Raw genomic sequence first — 21,266 nt, 5'->3', positions numbered from 1 at the left:
TTACTCGAAACTTGAATTTTGATTAGGCTATATCAACGTTATTAAACAAATCATTTTTGAAAAATTAAAAGTGAAAAAGGGGGGTTACTATTTGTAAAACAGAAGTTTGTATCGTCACAGGATCATACTTACGTGGTACAAAATATCTCAAGTATTCAAAAATACAACTACTTATGTATATTTAAAAATCCCAAGAATCAGAATTCGAATAATATAGGTACGTATAACTCATTAACTTATTAAAATAGAATGATCAGAATTAAAAAATTACCCTGTACATTATAATATATAGTTGCTGATTCGATACAATAAATTATACTTGTGGAACAGTAGATGTTTAACTCTTTATATAAATATATATTATGTCATAAATAGGTATATGCACGACGTACATATAATAATAATACGGATTCGTTGTAATCTGCGACGTATAAAAACCGTCATCTACAGAAGGCCGTCTTTTAGAATTTAATCGTATGCAGACGTATACGATTTTGCACGCGAGTGTTTTTGAAATTTGTACAGTTCACACTCGAGAATTTCTGGGAAACAGAACGAGGCTAGCCGAGCGTATCGAATCACTTGATGCATCCCTGTCCTCCAGTAGACAATATATATAATAAATATACATATAGGTATACACGTATATTATACATTATATGAATATATTATTTATTTTTTCAGAAAACCTTCAAACAAATCCGTCCAAATATTATTTGCACGAACGATAAAAGTTCATAATAATAATAATAAGCTGATGGTTATACGAGGAAACTTCCGAATGTGATTTTAAACCACGTATACGGCAGAGTGACACAAAAACATTGAAATTCACCGACTCGCCCGAAACGGAAGCTTAAGTCGCACACATGAACGAAAAAAATATAAAAATTTAACGTAGAAACGAGTAAGTCATAAAATTTTCAGTAGAAAAGTAAGAAATTGTTCTATGTTATAACTGCGGAATCAAAGGTTATATCCCAAAACAATAGCGTAACAACAATACATCGCGTTCGTAAGTATGCCAATTAAATTATAAATTCCAATCACTAATAACATACCAAATATATTATGTTGTATATATTGTTAATTACTAAAAATAAAATTTAAAAAAATGTATTAAAAAAATAAACAGTTACATTATGTTTTGTTATCAAGTGAAAAAATGTTATTTTGTTGTACAAAATGTATAGTTGTTTAAACACATAATTGAAAAACACTATATCTAAATTGTAGGTATTTTGAGTCTGCAATCCATTACAATTTTTTATATTAAATAATATTGTTTAAATTATCAATATTTGTAAGTGAGTTTTATAAATATAATATTATCTTTGTACTAAGTGCTTTGGCAGTATTGTATTTATTGCTTTAAATTATTTTATAGCTATAAATGTATTGAATTAATTAAAACAATTTATGATTATGAGGTATTTTAAGATGAAAAACAAGAAAATATTTAGTAGATAGTTATTTTTGTGTAACTATATATATAGTTTAGAACATATAGTATTAATAAAATCATTACTCAATGTAGAATTCAAATACTAATAATTTTAAAAGTAAAGAAAAGTGTTGTGCACAAGACTTAAAAATTTTAGCCACACGCTTTGGGCAACGTTAGAAACACACGTTTTATCGAATTTAATGAAAAAAATAAAATGAAACAACGATCACTATTATTTAGGTATGTTCTATCCTCGAATAGAAACATAATGTGGGTAGATACAAGATGTTACAAAACACAATAATCACCGTATCATTATCAACGTGCTTGCAACCCTAGACCAATTTATTTGGAGGTGAACGGCGGGAACACATCAATAATATGATATACAATATTTTGTATCTTATATAATATATTATTATGTTATATATACTATATACTATATACACCTCTTTCCTCTCAATTTCCAATTGTTTTCTCTTTCGTGTTGCTACACGACGATTGACCGAGGCCGTATTGATAGAACAATAATAATCGTCTCCCGCGCCGAAGTCATCGCCGCCGCCGTCGGCAGCTGATTTCTAGGCCGATAATCGTATAACAAAAACAACAACAACAACAACAATAATAATAATATGATAATTATGAAAAAAACGAGCCCTCACGCACACGTTTTGCCACAAATACGCGCATATACTTACAATACTACTACGCATAGTACTACAACTACCACAACCACTACCACAGTTCTACTACTCTTACTACGAATATTACTACTACTACTACTACTACTACTACTACTACTACGGTATTCTATATATTACTACAATTTATACTACAGCTGCTTCTACCGGTACTACTACTATGGCTACTATAATACTACAATAGTACTATAACGATCGGAGACTGACCAGACGACTGTTATTATCATTATGTGACCGATATAATAATATATACAATTGCTCGGTGGCTGCTGTTGCGTCGATAACGTCTCATCCTCCTTGCAGCCGGTTTGTCACAATAACGCGCGTGCAGATTTCCCGACGACGTCGCCGTCTTCGTCAGCACGATGACCCGCCTGCACCTGTCTGCCGTTGCCCACCGAGTCGTCGCGAAAACGGTTGTCGCCATCTCGCCATCCTTGCGATTGTTTTATAATAATATTTACTTGGAGAAACGGAGTATGTTATTTAAAAAATAAATTTTAAATTTAAGGCCTACTGCAGCTGATTTCAACTTACTGTTATCTGAATCTAATCCATATTATTTGAATTTAAACTATTTAATAAATCTAAGATTATTAATATATGAATAACAGTCAGATACTCGGGTATAAGTTACGAATGAATGTGAAAAACTCGATAAATGTATTATATCTTCCATTAATTAATTTACTATTATACTCATGCAAATTATTGAAATTAGGTACCTAAAATATGTGAAAATCTCCAAAACATAAGACAAATATGAAAAGTACAATTTTTACTTATAATCCAATCGTATCAAATATAGAAGTTATAAATATGAAACATGTATACTTTTAAACAGAGAAATCACATTGTCTGGGTGCGTTACACCTCGATATTTTATAGTGTTATAGGCTCTAACAACACTGTTTCCAAAGTTAATTTTTCAATATACTTATCCTCATATAATCTGTAATATATATTATAGTCAGCAATCAGCCAGCTTCTGCTGATCAAACTACAAGCAAGTACCGCACCGTCTTCCGTTCAAATTCTATATTTTATGATATAATAAATATCGTGTCTACACTGTGCGTCTGGAAAGTTTGGTAGCCTCAAATGTTCAGCTAAGATCATGTATGTATGGAATCATGATAACGATTAGAGAAAAATCTTTAATTTAATAAATGATAGATTTAATGTAACAGTAATAAGCGTTATCTTTGATCTTGCAGCGTATACTATTTTCGTAACATATTATTATTAGGTACATAACATATGATCATATCTTATGCTACAGTTCTAATACAGTAATTTACTGTCTCCAAACTTTCTAGACATACTGTACAGTCTCTTGTATATTCTATTCAATTGTATTATAAAAATATAGTACACATTGATATAGCACGGCATAATAATTAAACAATTTCTCAGTAGGTTCGTGTTTTTTAAAACGTTGTAATTTACATGGCAAATCATTTCTAACTTTTAATTAATTTTCACGAAATACAAATAGGAATATTTTAAACGGTAAAAAGCGTTACGCCACCGTCGTGGCCACAGGATGCAAGGCTAAATAATACTTTAGATTTTATTCATCTTAATTTATTAAATCAAAATAATACTAGACACGAGAGCTTATTTTTTATTGAGATTTAATAACTTCTATATATGAAATGCATGTATAATGTATAGCACACAATATAAAGCTTTGTTAAAAAATAATAATAATAAAATAAAATAAAAATTGGAAAGAATAAATATCTTAATTCGTGACTCAATAATCTGCCGCCGTAACTCAATGCTATTGATTTCAAACGACCTCGCTTTATCTATGAATCGTTATTGCATTAGTAGATTACATTATGAGTAGGTACACGATACCAATATTTACATGCAATAATATTGTATTACCTATGCAAATGTACACTTATTATACTTTGTATAAACATATTATACTGAATATACTATAAGCGCCCTAGATAAATTGATAACAAATAATATTATCTAATAAGCATATCGATTGGTAACAATTATAAATCATATAAGATCATTTGATGATAAAAATAAAATTATTATAGAATTCATGAATAATATTATTCGGTATTCCTAATAGTTATGCAAAATGTAACTCTGAATCGTTCGGAGAGAAGTACTTTAACCGATCTTATTATTTTGTTTAAATTAAAAATTTGCATTGCGTACACACAACACTTCAATTCCAAGCTCCCAAAAATCATATTTTAGTCATTTTAGTATAACCGATCTAAAACTCCATTAAATGATTATAATTTATTCATAAAAATTACCAGAATGGGAAATAATTAAATTTATTGATTTATTTATGATTGAATTGAAAATCACATATTAATTCACTTATGTAGTACTCGATTACCAGATACGATCGTTTTTATTAGTTGAAATAAAGTGTAAACAATATACGTATATAAACTATTTGGATGAATAATTTTGGAGATCCATTTAGATATCTCATGGTGATACCTTCGTTAAAACCAATCTCATGACCACACAAACTATATAATACTTCAAACCATTAGTTGGGTTGAATGTTAAAACATAGATTTATAAATATACTGTATAATATTTTTTTTCATTATTTTATTTATATATTAGAAAATGTTATGAATTATTATCCTGATTTTTAAATTATATTTGTTGTTATAGTAATACATTATACATAATCTTTATGCAATATGTATATACTCATATATGTATGTATGTATATATAATATAATATAATAATTTTAGTATATCGTGACAAAAAAATTTTGGACACCCCTGTAGTACATGAATATCATTATGTATATACGTATATCGATATAGTAATGTAGTGTGATGTAACAGGTAATATGCTAGCATTTATATTAATAAATATATTTTTTTTATTCATTTTTAAATAATGATGAAAACTCAGTTTAGTGTTGGGTTATTTTTAGGAATACATAATCAACAATTTTTTGTATTCGAGAACACCAACCATGTTTGGAGCTTACTTACGCATTACACTTAAATACATAACACAATATGTCACTAACTTATAATCTGCAGATGATAATGCACTATACCTAATACAGTAATAGGTATTTAATTTATATGATGTATATTGTATATAGTATATTATACTATTTATAATACATAAATATATATATATATATAAACTATACGTGTTTCACTATTCACAATGTTTAGGAGGAACATTGAATTTTCCTAACCCACTTAAATTATTATCATTATATATGCTTGAGAGCAATAACTTCAAATCTCTCAAAATAAATATTTTAAGATTTAAATTCCCACAAAAAAAAACATGTGGATATAATATACCTTTTGTATCCTACCTTGACGCAGTCACTAAGTTCAATGTCTTCGGAAAATAGACGGCATGCGCGTATATTCGTGCCGGAGGTGAAAAATGTTTGCCATTTTAAAACACAATAATACTATGAAAGATACATTTTCATACTCGTTAACGCCACGTAAAAACGATAAAAATCAACACACTGCACATCCCCATTCGAGAAGAAAAAAAAAATAGCGCAAATGCCAAATAACGACATAATTATTTCGATAATTTAATTTTGTAGACGGGCGTAGAGAAAATGGCCGTTACTAACTTTTCATAGGCTGGCCGATGGAAAATATCGTGGTTTTAACCGCTTGTTGTAGATACCATAAAGTTTATGGCATAAACAATTTACAATTACATGGTAGACGGTCGGAGTTAGCATATAATTTAGAATCTCACTGGATTTTTGTCGTGTATCAGCTTAAACAATATTACGTGCGGCGGCGGTAATACATTTTGCAGTGATGTAGGCTGTCTTGACGAAAAAATACAGTGATGTAGCCTGTCTTGACGACAAAAATAAAATAATCCATATTATAATATCATACCATACGTAGTGAGTAAGCAAGTAAACAATGAGCTCTTTCTATGTTTATCCGCTTTTTATTTTCATTGCTTGTCTGCCTGCCGTGTTGCTTACGATACCGACTTCGTATACCTACACTAGAACCGTGGTAAGCTAGCTAGGTATACATTCTCAGCGTACGGGTAAACTCGATATTTTCAGCGATACGAAAAAACGAGCTTCTTTCTACGAGTCAGTCTATTCATCGTCAGATTCAAGAACCATTTTTGTGTTTCCGTCTATACCTAAGTATGTACTTGTCAGGTCATGTATAATCTTTTATATAATCAGTATTTATAATATATATTCTACAACATTTATATCTATATGCAATATTATAAATAAAGAAGGAAAAATTGTTTGTTTGATCGAGACTTCGGGATAAACTCTGCAGGAACTACTTAACAGATTCATCGTACACTTACGTACTCACCTCGCGGGGACCGCAATCCAATATAAACGAATTGTCTATTTGATAATATTATACTACTCGCAGTAGTTCGCATAATCAAAATCTATATAGTCTCGCGGACAATGCAGGGTAGAATGGCTATAATTTAATATAACCGAACGTGTTTTGACTTCTGACTGTAATTAAATGATTGATCAACGTAGAGCCTAAACAATGATACCTTGAGACTTGACATTTTTAACAATACCTTTGTACCACCATATTATACCTAAATTGAAGTGTTCACGAAGATTCGTCGCTAAAACTGAGTAAAATCCAAGTTGTTACCTTTCCTAGAATAAGCAATGTCGGACGATTTTTTACCGCATCACATATCACTGACTGACAAAACTTCCACTCCTCACCCTACCGGGTTCCTTAGAATTAATTATATTTAGATATTATGTGTGTACAATACCTATAGCTAAATTACTCTTGAAAGACAAGGCCCATCTATAATTTATAAAATTAAGTAATGAACGGATTATTAAATAGTTTTAAATATAACAATTTTTAAAAAAATAGTAATTTTTCTGTATGGATTTATTGCTCCAAACAGAATGCAATTGTTCAATATTATTTTTTGACGTTAATCCTAAGTCTTAATGCTCTTATTTCCTCACTACTTTGTTAAGAAAATTATTATTAATGATTATCACTTGACGAAATCTCATGTTTATTTTTAACATTTTAACGATGTTTTCAATGATTATATTTGTGTTTTTAATTATTCTTTAATGAAAAGGAATTCAATTTTAGCGATGGACTTTACCTAAACATTTTACTAATATTTAATATGAAAACCAAAACATCATGAAAACTTAATTAATCTCTAATATAATTTTATTAAACTTGCAATATGCAGTATAGAAAATGCATAAAATTAATATATAATAGAACAATTGACTTTCGTTGTTGATCACAAGACAATGGTAATGGTTACTAAAATTAAGTGTAATATATAAATACAGTCATACAGATACTTATCTAAATGTAGTTAAACATAAATAATTTAACTTCCGGAATGCAGTTATTACTTACATGCATTTCTCTTTTTTGTAAATATTTATTTTCAAATGACATTATTTTTTAATCAATTAAAAATGTGAAATTAAATGTTATTAGATTAGTCGTTCAGAAATATAAAATAATTAGTTTATTATAAAAATAACATATTATATTACATACTTAAAAGTTAATTAAATCAATACGGTGACCAGAGTATGGTCCATCCAATATTAAGTAACAAAAACAATGATGTTTTAGATAATTTTCAGTAGATCCAGTTTTGGTCCTCCAACACTTTTACTAAGTATCTAAACTTGTAGTTATAATTTATTTATACCATTACCGAATATAAACAAATACTGAAATACCTATAATATATTTAAATATTATACGATTGAATTATTATTTTTATAATATTATTCGTTGTACATACAAAATGTAAAGTAATTTTTCACGAAGTAATTGCCAGAAACTTAAATTCACTCATGAAATTAATTTAAATACATTACGATTTTGCATTTATATATTAACATTACTAGTTTAATAATAATAGTAATAATAATTTCTTTATTACGGAAATAAATTCCAATTACGTAAAGTATAATATAATGATAGTATTAATAGATTTAATTTATTCTGTGGTAAATACAAGAATGTTGCGTTATATCGTATATATAACATGGTCAGCTATTCAAATAATTTAATTCCCACACTTATGTTATTGTTAAATAATTTATTGTACTGCAAAATTGAAATAGGTAGTATTGTAGAGATCTGTATTATAATTTATATCATACAGAAAAAATAAATAAATATCTCGGATTCTGCTCGAGATTTAAATATGCGATATTTTAGACCCTGTCTTAATCAAAAACATGATTTAATAATACTTTGAAAATTCATGAATTATTTCGGTCTTATAGCTCTCGATTTATAGTCAGTCAAAATGATTTATTTTATTATCCAACTAAATAGTTGGACCATTTCATTTATATTCCTTTTAATGATTTCTAGGTAAATATTTCAGGTTAAGTTCAAACACAATAGTGATAAAGAATTTGCACATGATTGAATTACTATTAATTTAACAAAAAAAGTTTATGAGATTTTCAACGATTATAATAAAATATAGAAGTGAAGTTATGTGGAAAATTCCATCGTATTTTTTCAATAACCAAAGTCATTTAGATGTCAGTTTCAGAATTAAAATATGAAACACAGACTAAGGATTTCACGGTGGTTTCTATCAGACTTAATATTATAAAATTAATAACGTATTTGAACATAGTCGTCACACATTCGCACATTCTCTATAATAATATATAATTGATATAATATATAATACCTATATAATATAATCTGCAAAAAGATTTAAGAACTGTTAATATTGATGGATTTTGACGTGTACGCGTTTTATGTGTACATATTAGATTTGATAATCGGTCGCTTCGTTCACGTTTCTCTCTAAAAAAAAAAAAAACGAAATTGTATTTTCTCGAGTAGAAGCACACGCATAGAAATATCCGCGGTAATTTAACACCAATTCGGAGAGTCAATAAGGAAATGTTGAATAAAGTGACATATGCAGTTAAATTAACTCTTAATCGGTGGTATTTTTAAATACCAGTGCCATAACAATCAAGAGTATTTGGTACAAAAGCATTGAATATTGATTTAAACTAAGTCGGATTCAGTTTGATATTAAATTAACGTTAATCTAAATCAGGTTGTTGAGTTGTATAAAATTATTTATTGTTTTCAAATTAACTCTACACTGGAGTTGTTTTAACATCCGAACCTATTTCAGTTCAATTACACGGAACGATGTAATAACCCCAAGATATCTTAAAATACTCAACATCGCGTGTTAACACGGCCGCCGACGCGCTTTATGTAAACATTGTTTGGTATTGAACTTCTTACTAACACTAACCTCTCATTTCTAATGCGACTGTTCAGTGTCCATGAGTCGATACACGTGTTTGTCTTACACAATATTATAATTCAATTTGTTATTAGTATTGTATAATTGTATGTATTTTGTATTATATTGTAATATTTGTAGTTATTGTTACATAATATAAAATTTGAGTTTAGTACCTATCTGTTATAATTGATAGTTCGAACATTTTATATATTAATTATTAAGATGAATTCAGATAATAATTTCAATGGAATTAGCGCATCAGAAATCACCAAAGTAAGTACCTATTTGTTTTATTTAAAAAATATGTTGCATGGCAAAACATAAAATATTAGAATAATTTTAGGACTGCTTTATTAATCAAGATTATTTTCAAAGTACAGAGAGTATGGAAAGCAACTTTTTAGTTCCAACACCTAACATAATTGAAGTGCCTCATTTCGAAAATCTTCAGGATATTACTGATATTAGTGATCCAAGTAAATATTACTTAACCCTTAACCGTCAAAGTCCATACTCATTATCCATTTCTTCATCTTCAATATCAACAACATCAACACATAAAAAATATGGAAAATATAAACCATTAGAATGGACTATTAAGGTATATTAATAAAAATAACTTGTGTGAATATTGTTTAATGTTTTATAAAATAATTTTGTTTTCTAGACAATTTTAGAACTTTTGCATACATCCAATGATGGCCGTTTTGTTTTATCTCTAATGAAAAATATTATTTTATTACATGTGTTGTATTTTTTATGTTAATACTTGTATAAAATAAAATAAATTTGTATCATTTATTCTATCTGACATTTTTTACAATGGAAAAATATATGGTACCTACATTAAAATATGCAATATAATTTGAATAAATAATAATTCACAGAGTTAGTTACTTAGTTATTTTTTTTTTTTTTCTGTAAATATTGTAACTATTAATAATTTTAATCTGAAAATTATTATATAATATATTATGTTACCTACCAATAAGTATGTAATTAGTTTATCTTTACCTATATATAATGAATAATTTTAATTTGTTCTAACTTATATGACGTGTTGTATTACCTACTTATGTTAATATTTTTATACAATAAAGTTAATTACTATAATTCTATCTTACATGTTTATTTGATTATTCGTTATAATAATTAAACCTAATACCATTTTTAATTCCAGTGCTTTTCTATAATGAGTCATCACATGTTTGTTGATTTGTAATACCTATGATGTGTGTTAGTAGTTGAGTATATGTGTTGAGACTAGTTGAGTAGATGTGAGTTAGTTAATTAATTATTAGTAGCTAGTAAGTATAGTAAGTATAGGTATCTACCGGCTACTATAATATCATATTATAATAAATATTTTAAATTCAAAATTTCTTAAAATAACTCTTAATTTGAAGTTTAATAAAATAACAAAAAAGGTTAACTTGACTACAAATACTCAGTATTTTGACTACCTGCGAAAATTTGTGTTGACTCTATTATTATTTTAACCTCAGTATATTCGATGGTTAAATTAACACTCGATTAATTGTTACATACAATATTATAAATAATTTGTATTGACTATCGATCTAGAGTTATTTTAAAACATGTTGTTGTTTGAATAACTGTCCTGGGTTGTGAAAATGACCGATTGGTAGTTTTGGAAATTTGATTACAGTTCTGGTGTCAAAGTAACACTTATTAATCCTTGGCGCAAAATCGACGTTCAAATGTGTATAACATTGACACTCGTTGTAGTTAGAACAACTCCAAATTTCTATGCGTGCACATCAGTTTAAAATGACCATCACTAAAAACGGAAACGGAATTTATCATATCATGTTAAAATAAACATAATTATAATATATGCTCGTTTGTCTGCATACACGTCTAAATAATATTGATACCTCAAAACTGAAAGTTAAACTCTTTTATTGTTTCTTATTATTTTTTTTTATTTTTTTATTTATTTATTTATTAATTTTTTTGTTCCATCCGTACGCATAAAAAGTAAATGCGTTTGTGGATTCGATCTACACACTTAAGTTTTATGGGAATCCGAATGGCGTGATATTGTCACGCACGTTTATATTATACGAATAATATGTAGATATATAGCCATCGCGTATAAGTGGCGATCCAATCGCCACAGCCATTTCGACCGACTCGACGTAACTTATGTTTTAGTATCATACGGTTGAGATGGCCCATAGTATTTTAATAGTATACTGTGCGTATATAATCTATATACCTGGTGATTCATTTAACACAGAAAATTCATTATTGAAAAAGTATTGATGTTTTTTAGTATGTTTTAGATTCTGAGCGAAGCGATAAATGCATTGATTTTACAATGATGTGCGTGTTTTTTTTTGTGTCTGTGTACACGATAAGTTGTCTAAATAATGATTCGATTTTCAACTTTAGTAGCTCTTATGGTTGGAAAGTGAATCTAGTTAATACATTGGAGAAGTCAAATTTTGAAATTCCCAGTAGTTTTCAAAGGTACAAGGAAAAACAAAAGATTAAGAAAAAACGGGAATTTCCACGCAAAATTAATTTTCTTGAGATAATCGATTTTAAATATTGGTGTAATTCTAAAACAAACTATTGTATATACATGAAGTTTTCACTGAATATTTATACTGAAATTTCCTATACTTGATAAAATTTTCAAAATATTTCAATTATTTTTAAGTTATCTATAGACTTATGAAATTTTCAATCTTTTTAGTTTTTTTTTTTTTATAAATTACTCATATATAATATAATACCATCAATTACAGGAACACACTTGTAACCTATACTATATAGCAGAGCGACATCTATCATTTACCTACTTTTTTACATAATTTTAAGTTGTTACAAAAAAATTAATATCTTTTATCATTTTATTACATAATTTGTTTCTAATTTGTATTATTATTATTTAGTTGTTTTCTGGTTGAGCATGGTTAATTACTCTGTTTAATTTATATAAAATGAATGCTGTACATGCAGGGCATTTATTTCAGTCTTTATTATTCAGAATTACGAGAAAAAATGCCCACTAAACTAGAAATTTATTACGTCAATCGAAATAATTTACAAACTATATGATTTGACCTGGTGGACATGGGAAGAATAAACGAATTCCGATGAGATGGATGTGTTTACGTCAGCTTAAGTATACACCGATCGTCAAATTAAGTCAAGGTGTTTCACATTATTTCTTATTAGTGGTTCATATGCTAAAGAATTGAATATACTAAAGGTGGGTATAATATATAAGTAGTATAAACAAAATGTTAAGGCCATGTGTATGAGACGGTGATATTGTATAAACGATTTCGCTTCAAACGGCGAAAGGTGCCTCGAATAACGTCAAACGTATGCAAACTCTAATGAAAAAAGATATACATATTTTAGTTCTGATTTGATGAATAACTCCTATTTTATATTATATGTCATTGGTTAAGGTGTTAAATAAATTTAAATTAATTGATTAAACAAGTGGACGGAATATTTTTCAAAGCCATCTTTCCTGCTGCAGAGTTGTATTATTGCCTCTCTATCGACCATTTCTGGTGGTTAAATAGGTTAGTTTAGATTCTGAATTATAAAATAAATGTTTCAACAGCATGTTAATCATACTTAACAGTATACACTCACTTTATGTACAGCATCGAATCAATAATGTTTAGAAAAAAATCACACATACTATGATTATAATATCATGACGTATTTACAGGGGCACTGTCCAACAGCCCAACAGTGATTTTTAACCTAAATTATCCGACTTCGCTTCATTTCGAAATAAAAACTTAAAAGTATTTACGTATTGTATACTTATATAGAATATTATGTAGGTACATAATACAAAATTATAGTGCAAATATTATTATTCCAATGCGTCTAATTCACGTTCAGCGTTTGTAAGAATGACGTAGATAATTTCTAAGAAAAGCAAAATTGAATTTGTTCTGAAAATAAAAACTGCATCGATATACCGAACTAGAATCAACGTTGAAATGAAAATAATATCACATTCATTAAAATATCGAAATCTAATAGAAAGAATAATGTGCATTATTGCGAATAGATAATTTCCAAGTTAAAATAATATTTTTAATCTAATCATAGCCATTTTGCAAATAATTTAAAACATTTCAATGAAGTGAAAATAATGGATGAATCGTAAAAATTATACTAGTACATGTTATGAAACTTATTATAGATTTAATTTCAAATTTATTTTGATGGGTCATGGGTATCACTCATTTCAATGTTGAAAATAATTTTGTAATAATATGTTATCTTTATACATCGATAATATATAATTCAAAGTTAATCGAAAATAATTTATATACAAACAAGAGTTTCACGCAATTAATGTTGTTTCCAAGAGCGAAATCATACTGTCATTGCATTTAAATTCTCATTTATGTTAATGGTTTATGGTGAGAAAAGTGGATTGACATACTGAAGGTGTCTTTTCTACACTCAGTATCAGTTACAAATTTGAATACTTTTAATTGAATCGTTTCAATAATATAATAATCTTGTGGACAGTGGACACATATATTTTCTACCTGCGTATTTTTTTTAATACACCTATATAAAATCGTAGGTGCAAGATAAATCGCAATGAATTTAATTTATAAAAATCACAATATATTTTTTTTTAAATACAGTTTTTCGAGATAAGCGAGGATTAGTGTAGAAATAGAGAGGTTTTTTCATGCACATTTCTATTTATTTAGAAAAATACCGATTATTTGCTTTAAGAAACTGCAGTGCACTGTACTCAAAACAATGCGAGTAAGTACATCAACAGTACAATACGAATAACGACAATAGCACATTAAAAAGCGGTAATTATTGGAAAAGCTGTCAATATACGATGTGGTGATTGAAAATAATTCTTAACCATAAAAAATATTTATTGACAAGTTGGAAATTCTCGTTTTAATTGTTATAATGTTATATTATAAAATTAAGACGTTGATGAATACGAAAATTATATACTGCGGAAACCTCAATTTGTATAACTTATACGAGGAGGGTTGTAAGCTTTGGGTTCAACAGAAGGGTGTTGCATTCAAAAAACACTTACTGAAGAAAGGGGAAAAAACTAACTCGACAACAACGAACGTAGAATTAATCAACAGTACTTCAGACCTTGACATAAAAGTATACTTTTTTATTCTTTTTTCCTTCAAATGTCTTGAATAGTCGTACATTAATTTTCACGTAAATACAACATTATAATAATTATATATGCGAATCGTCTCTTAATCACGTTTCATAATAACATGTCATCAAATATAATGGATATTTTAATAATTATGTTAGTATTTTTTTACAACTATAATCAATTTTATATACAATATAATATATACTTTGCATGCGAGCTGCGAAGTGTACAAAGTTTAACCAATCAAATCAAAAGTTTTAAGTTTACATGGTATGTTTTACGTGTTGGCCTTAGAATAAACTAATACTAATTAGAATACACCGTGAATTGCATGCAATATAGTAATAATAATACTTTAGTAATACCTTTTTGTACCGCTTGCGAGATTTATTCTGTCCGTTCAACAAGTAGGTAGATAATGTAAATTTGCACAAAATTATTACAACCACTTCAAAATCAACCAAATATTAACTCAAACCTTAACATAGCATTACGTTATTGTCTATGCATTTAATTAATGCACAATCGTATAAAATTATTTGAAGACTATCATTGCACTACTGCAGTATTATACCAAATCATAAATAATTCAGCTACGCTGAGCCAGACCGATACAACTCCGATGCCAGATCTGCATTAATTTCCGGCACCGGAGTCGTATACGTATTACGGTTATTAATTGTAAAAATGTAAATAAAATATATTATAATAGCACGCTATACATTGGTTACATTGCAGTTAAACGTTAATAGAAATAATATGATACATAATTTTGTAATAGTTGTTTGCCAATGCCTAATGGTAATCATCGTGGACTCTATTATTGTTATTATTTATTATACTTATATTCTACATTATACTTACGCAGAATTTACACGCATGCATTGTTTCGAACAATTATATTTTGCATTGTTATTTCATATTATTATCTATTATCAACCACCACCTCGAATGTCCTATTATACTATGTGGTGGCAGATATTATATGGCGTATGTATACACACACACACATATATATAAATATGTGAGTGTTGCGTTTGCAGCCGTTGACAGACGACGTTAAATCGCAGCCGAATATTATCGTTTTCAAAATGTTTAGTGATTGACGATAATTACATTATAATTTATAATATTAATATTAAATACGTTCCAACAACTGACCATCAAGTTTCATCTCGGTAATTCTATATTATTATTATTATTATTATTTATATTATAATTATTAGTACTATCAACGTTATTTGATAGTGCCATCGTATAATAATATATTGTCTATCTGATTTATTGAGGCGTGGTAATTATACAATATAATTTGTATAGGTAGTATTTAAAAACAACAACGAAATCGCAGTCGTCTATAGATGAAAAAAACAATTAGTTTAGGTATGAGTGTTGTTTTTATTTTATGTTCACCAATTGCATAATAACAATATCATGACGATCCAATTATATTAATTATATTATGTATAACAAAAAAAAATAATTTTTACTCTTCAGACTTCGTCATATTTTCATTGGCAGGTTATTATTTCACCAGGGCAATCCAGGGTGGAAACGATACAATGTACTCGCTAATGTATAATAATAATATTATTTTACGCCTTTACGTCTTCAAACCTTCAGAATAATTGCTGGTGGCTGGTGCCACTTGTAGATGGTGTGTGAAGTCTTTCAAAATACGAATTTAGAACGTGATGGATCTGGCTAGTCATTTTTTTTTTAAGTGCTTAATTGATCTCGATCGTATGACGCGTCGACATGGTTGTAATGACGCGTCACATCATCGTCTACCGTGCGTGTAAACCATCATCACGACATTGTACCTATATTATTATGAAAATCGATATGGGGTTGCACGGCAGACGATTATTTTTCGAACAAACAATATTCTCAGAGAATTTTATTGGTGTTTTCGACATTATAACATTCTTCGCACAATAATATTATTATCAAATGCGCTACGAGTCGTTTTGATAATATGTTAACGATGAGAACGGATGGTCACACGCATTAAAAATCTTCCTATATATAATATATGTATAAATATATTATTAAAGTATTATAGTTTATGTGTAATAATGTATATACATAATATAAACGCTAACGTGCGCGGACGCACGCAGTAATGTCGAGTAGGTACTATAATGTTAAAATAACTGTTCGAACTCTCGAGCTTATAAGCGTCACTGACGGATATATTATACACGTAATTTGACGAAACCTGCACTATCCCATAACGTATTTAAATCGATTTATTAATATTATGACGTTTTTAAAAGGTCGTGCGCGCTTGATATGTTAGTGTGCGAGAAAAATATAAAACATTGTCGCAAGAATGATGGCGTTGAATAATATGTAACACATATGATAATATCAATTACCTAGTTATAAAAAAAAACTTAAAGACGTAAAATTCTTTTACACCTTAAGTAGCTATAATAGGAGAGTGTGTAGGTACCTACATTGTGTCGAAAACAGCTATTTTCTTACGAATTATTAAGACAGTGTGGCGGGTTTGTCTTGATAATAATATTACACTTATCAATCGTGGATCAGAAATCGAAAACCAAATAATGAGATGGATTATATACCTTGTTGCGCATCGAGTCAGAATATCCACGTTTTTTTGGAACCGTATTATTCGCCGCGGTAGTGTACTGTGTTATAAGTATATGATACTAAAAATGATGGTCGCGTATCATATGTAATAATAAGTCACGCTTTCTAAGTCTCGGCTGTGGCTGGTTGATGGGTGACCGGATGGCTACGATTGTATGAATGACTTTTTATTTATACAAGCGAACAATATTATTTAATAATTATTATAGTACGGAATTATAAAAACGGTCAGCTAGCGATCGTGTAAAGTGTCGGGGAAAAACGTCGCGGACCTAATAGTTGTCTCATCAGAATAATAATACGTACGAAAACCTTGCAGAAAAATCACACACATACAACACGTGCGATGATATTCCAAATAAACGGACGCTGCACAGACACGGCGTCGAATGTACGGCAAAAAGGGTCATGAGATGGAGATGTCCCGGGGTGGGTGGTGCGAGTGAGAGAGACGCAGAGAAGTATACAGATATTGAAGCGAGCGGAAGTACGAAAGCAAGAGGGGCTAGGGGCTAGGGGGAGGGGATTGCCTCGCGTGTGCGTTTTGTGTATAGACTTTTATTTTTATTTTCTCCTTTTTTCACCCTTCGAAGGTGGGAATTAACACGGTAACCATAGTCTGCGTATCGATCGGCCAGTGGCTGCGGCGGCAGACAGATGGACACGGACAGACACGTCGGCACCGTCGCACCATACATATTATATAAATATATAATATTGTGTATAATTTAATCTAACATTTGTGTATAACAATGTAGGTATGCTATAGTATTTTTATACACCACTCTATTTACGTATATATATATATATATATATATTATGTGTTATAATGTAATACTTGGCAGATAGTATACCTAAGCACGCGCGCGCGCGTGTGTGTGTGATGGAAGCGACTCTAGCGCCACTCGTCTCGTCACTGTCAAAATATGCACCACCGTTGTGGCCGACGACTGTTATACGGCGACTTGTCACTTTTGCAGAGTTCACTGTATAGCTTCTGTCGACGCGCCACCGAGACGACCACATTATTATTATAATATAACATTATTATCGCATTATTTCTATACCTGTCCTATTTGGATATTTCTAATATAATTATTAAATTGCAAAATCATATTTTTGATTTGCATCGAACACTGTAAAATAATATTGAAAAAGAGATGTTATTATTATCTAGATGTATTGTACATATTAAACACGTTTAAACGCGTCTATATTAACTTAAATAATTTAAAAGTAATTAAAATATATATACTTTTAGGAAAAAATGACCAATGAAAATATGTTTTCAATGTTGATATATATTTACAAAATGTATATAATATGTTTGTACAGATATTTTACTATGGAATTTTGTCCGTGTAACCGAGCGAAAGGACACCTTAATAAAGTCTTAACCATACACCTTTATTTTTGTTTCGTAGAATAGACAATTAAGGACATTAACAAGTCATGAATACTTTACATTTTAAATTTCATTTTTAAAAGATCATGCGCGACCGGCGACATTACAACAACAAATAAGTAGTACATGGCAAATAGTAAGCTTTTATAGTTTGGGCCACAGCAAAGTAGCCATCCTAAACAATTTTTATGATTAAGATATTATAAGCATAATTTTGTATTCTTGTATAGTTTTAAAGCATCATCAAGATATCAAGCATTACCTCAAGTGTCTATTAATTTGGGGGTGACATGCAATAAGTATAGTGTACATTGTAAAGTCATTAAAATACCATTCGATAGGAAGATAATGTTATAATAAAAATATATGTTTTATCACGGTTACACAAGGAGGTGTCTCGAACGACGTTTTCAAATCAAATATGAATAGAGGTCGGTCAAACACGATCGGGTGATAACACAAAGACGATTATCCGATTTTTAATTTTGAAATATTTTTTAAAACGACACCACTGTCGATTTGTTTTAGGGGAGTATTCCATCGATAGTGCATACGTTTTATTATAGCATACGATCGAGAGAAAGAAAGAGAGAGTTTAAGATACGAAGGTTTTTTTTCTTTAAACCGCCGTAGAAAATGTATTGACTAGCGTAGTATTGATAGGTGTCCAACGATTCGACCGCCATCGTAAAGATGGGTTTTTTATTGAACAAATTGGCAAAGTCTGCACACACACACACACACACACACACATTATATATATATACGGGAAGTAGAAAAGAGTCCTTTATTCCCCCTCGTATAAACCTAGGATTTTCATTACAGAGATTGACCTTTTACATGTGGCTCACGGTACAAAGAGTTCGTGTGTTATATTATTATTATTTCATTATTATAGTATATACAAAAAGCATCTGTACAATTACAACTAATGAAACCGATTGGCCTCGCCCGAGAGGAAGTATAATACACACAATACGCGATCCATTTAAGTGTCTATACTTGTTGTTTCAAAAAGTATATTAACTTTTTTGAATTTGAAACTATTTTTTTTTCGAAACGATAGTTTTGCAATACCATCTATTCAAGTAAAAAAAAAAAAAAAAAATAATGGTTTCATAATAATTAAAACTTTTTGAAATTATGAGTGTAGAAACTTGAGTGGATAACCTTGCATATTAGGTATAACCTAACCTAACCTACACAGTCGTCGTAATAAGTAATAATAATATTAAAATATTTAATTATTGAAAATATTTAGGGTCATTAAATTTGCTCTTTCGATAAGTGTGTTAGATTAATTGATTACTTATACTGACAACATTTCAATAAAAAATAAATGCATTGAAATATTTTAATACATTATACTTAATATAGTTTGTACTTTGTACAACAGTCGTATAAATAGATAATATTGGTTTATTTGATTAATAGTAAATATATTAACGAATAAAAAAATAAAAATCAGAATTATTTATTTAAACTCGTTGTTGTCTGATGACCCACAATAACTACTTTATTGACGGACACATTTATTTATAGTAACTACCTACGTCCTACATATACCTACTAATATATATATTATAATATCGCAGCGTATTATTATTAATATTATATTCATAAATAATGTTTTAATATTATAACTGTAAATTATAGTGATACAATTTATCAATTTGACGGAATTAGACATTTTATTATTCGGTCACAGTGGGGTATATGTAATTTAGTGTTTGTGTAAGTAACGTAAATAATAACTGCGCCCAACAATATTTTATTGATTTAATATAACAAGTTTAAATAACACTACAAATCATAAGTAAAAAAATGGAGAAGTCGATAATATGCAATATCGTAGGCGTTGAGACGTGTTTCATTCGTTATTGAGATCACTGTAATGGATGTGTTCAATTTCCATTTTTCAACGATAAACAGTAATTATATGCTGAAAGTTCTAAAATGAAAAAAAATCAATAATTATTTGAAATTGTGTAAAAAAATCCGATTCTTATATTTTATTACAGCAACGCAGTTGCAACAAATTGCATATGTATTATTAAAATAATAATAGATATTTAATTTCATATTATCAGTTATACTGGGACTCGCAAGCCAATATTATAGACGTTTACTGTAGAGCGTATAACTTAAAACACTTTAAATACCTTAACATTTCCGTCGTGTTTATTAAAATATAATGAATAGGTACACGTAATGACAAAAAGTTACAAGTCATTACGAGCATCGGAGTATTATTTGAACAAAAAATAGTTCAAATGGTTAGTTTTTGCTTATAATTTCATAACGATTTTAACTTGAAGTCCTTAAGTATTTAAGAAAATAGTGCGTTAATAATTCGATATTTTTGGATTGCTAGCAGATCAACTTAAGAAGAACAACTTAAATGGTTTGTAAATAATTTTCAACATTTTTGGCCGAGCATAAAAACTAAAAAAAAGAAATGTTAATTTCTATAAATAGCTCAATATAATATTTTAAAATGTTTCCATGGCGCTAATATAAAATATATGATGATTTTTAGGCGATTATTATTTTCTAAAAAACAACAATATAAATATATAACAAAATTGAATTTGTCTAAAATTGGTTTTGCATAAATATTCCCA

The 21,266-nt window shown here is 28.7% G+C and overlaps 1 protein-coding gene across 2 annotated transcripts; it reads left to right on the top strand.

Moving 5' to 3' along the window:
* The first annotated feature begins 9,074 nt into the window (after positions 1–9,074).
* Positions 9,075–10,328, top strand: LOC149055082 (uncharacterized). 2 transcript variants are annotated; one of them, XM_089229180.1, is made up of 3 exons: positions 9,075–9,724; positions 9,827–10,052; positions 10,119–10,328. In XM_089229180.1, exons 1-3 carry the CDS (start codon positions 9,696–9,698, stop codon positions 10,215–10,217), a joined length of 354 nt encoding a protein of 117 aa, XP_089085306.1. In that variant the 5' UTR covers positions 9,075–9,695; the 3' UTR covers positions 10,218–10,328. The 2 variants fall into 2 exon arrangements, with proteins under 2 accessions (XP_089085306.1, XP_089085305.1); XM_089229179.1 differs by having other exon boundaries at positions 9,795–10,052.
* Positions 10,329–21,266: the final 10,938 nt, after the last annotated feature.

Source organism: Diuraphis noxia, unplaced genomic scaffold (assembly GCF_037042655.1).
Source record: "Diuraphis noxia isolate RWA-SAM2 unplaced genomic scaffold, SU_Dnox_SAM2 contig0005, whole genome shotgun sequence".
In the NCBI taxonomy this organism is placed as follows: Eukaryota; Metazoa; Arthropoda; class Insecta; order Hemiptera; family Aphididae; genus Diuraphis; species Diuraphis noxia.
The sequence above is the reverse complement of the archived record's forward strand: the minus strand, read 5'-3'. Positions and strand labels throughout refer to the sequence as shown.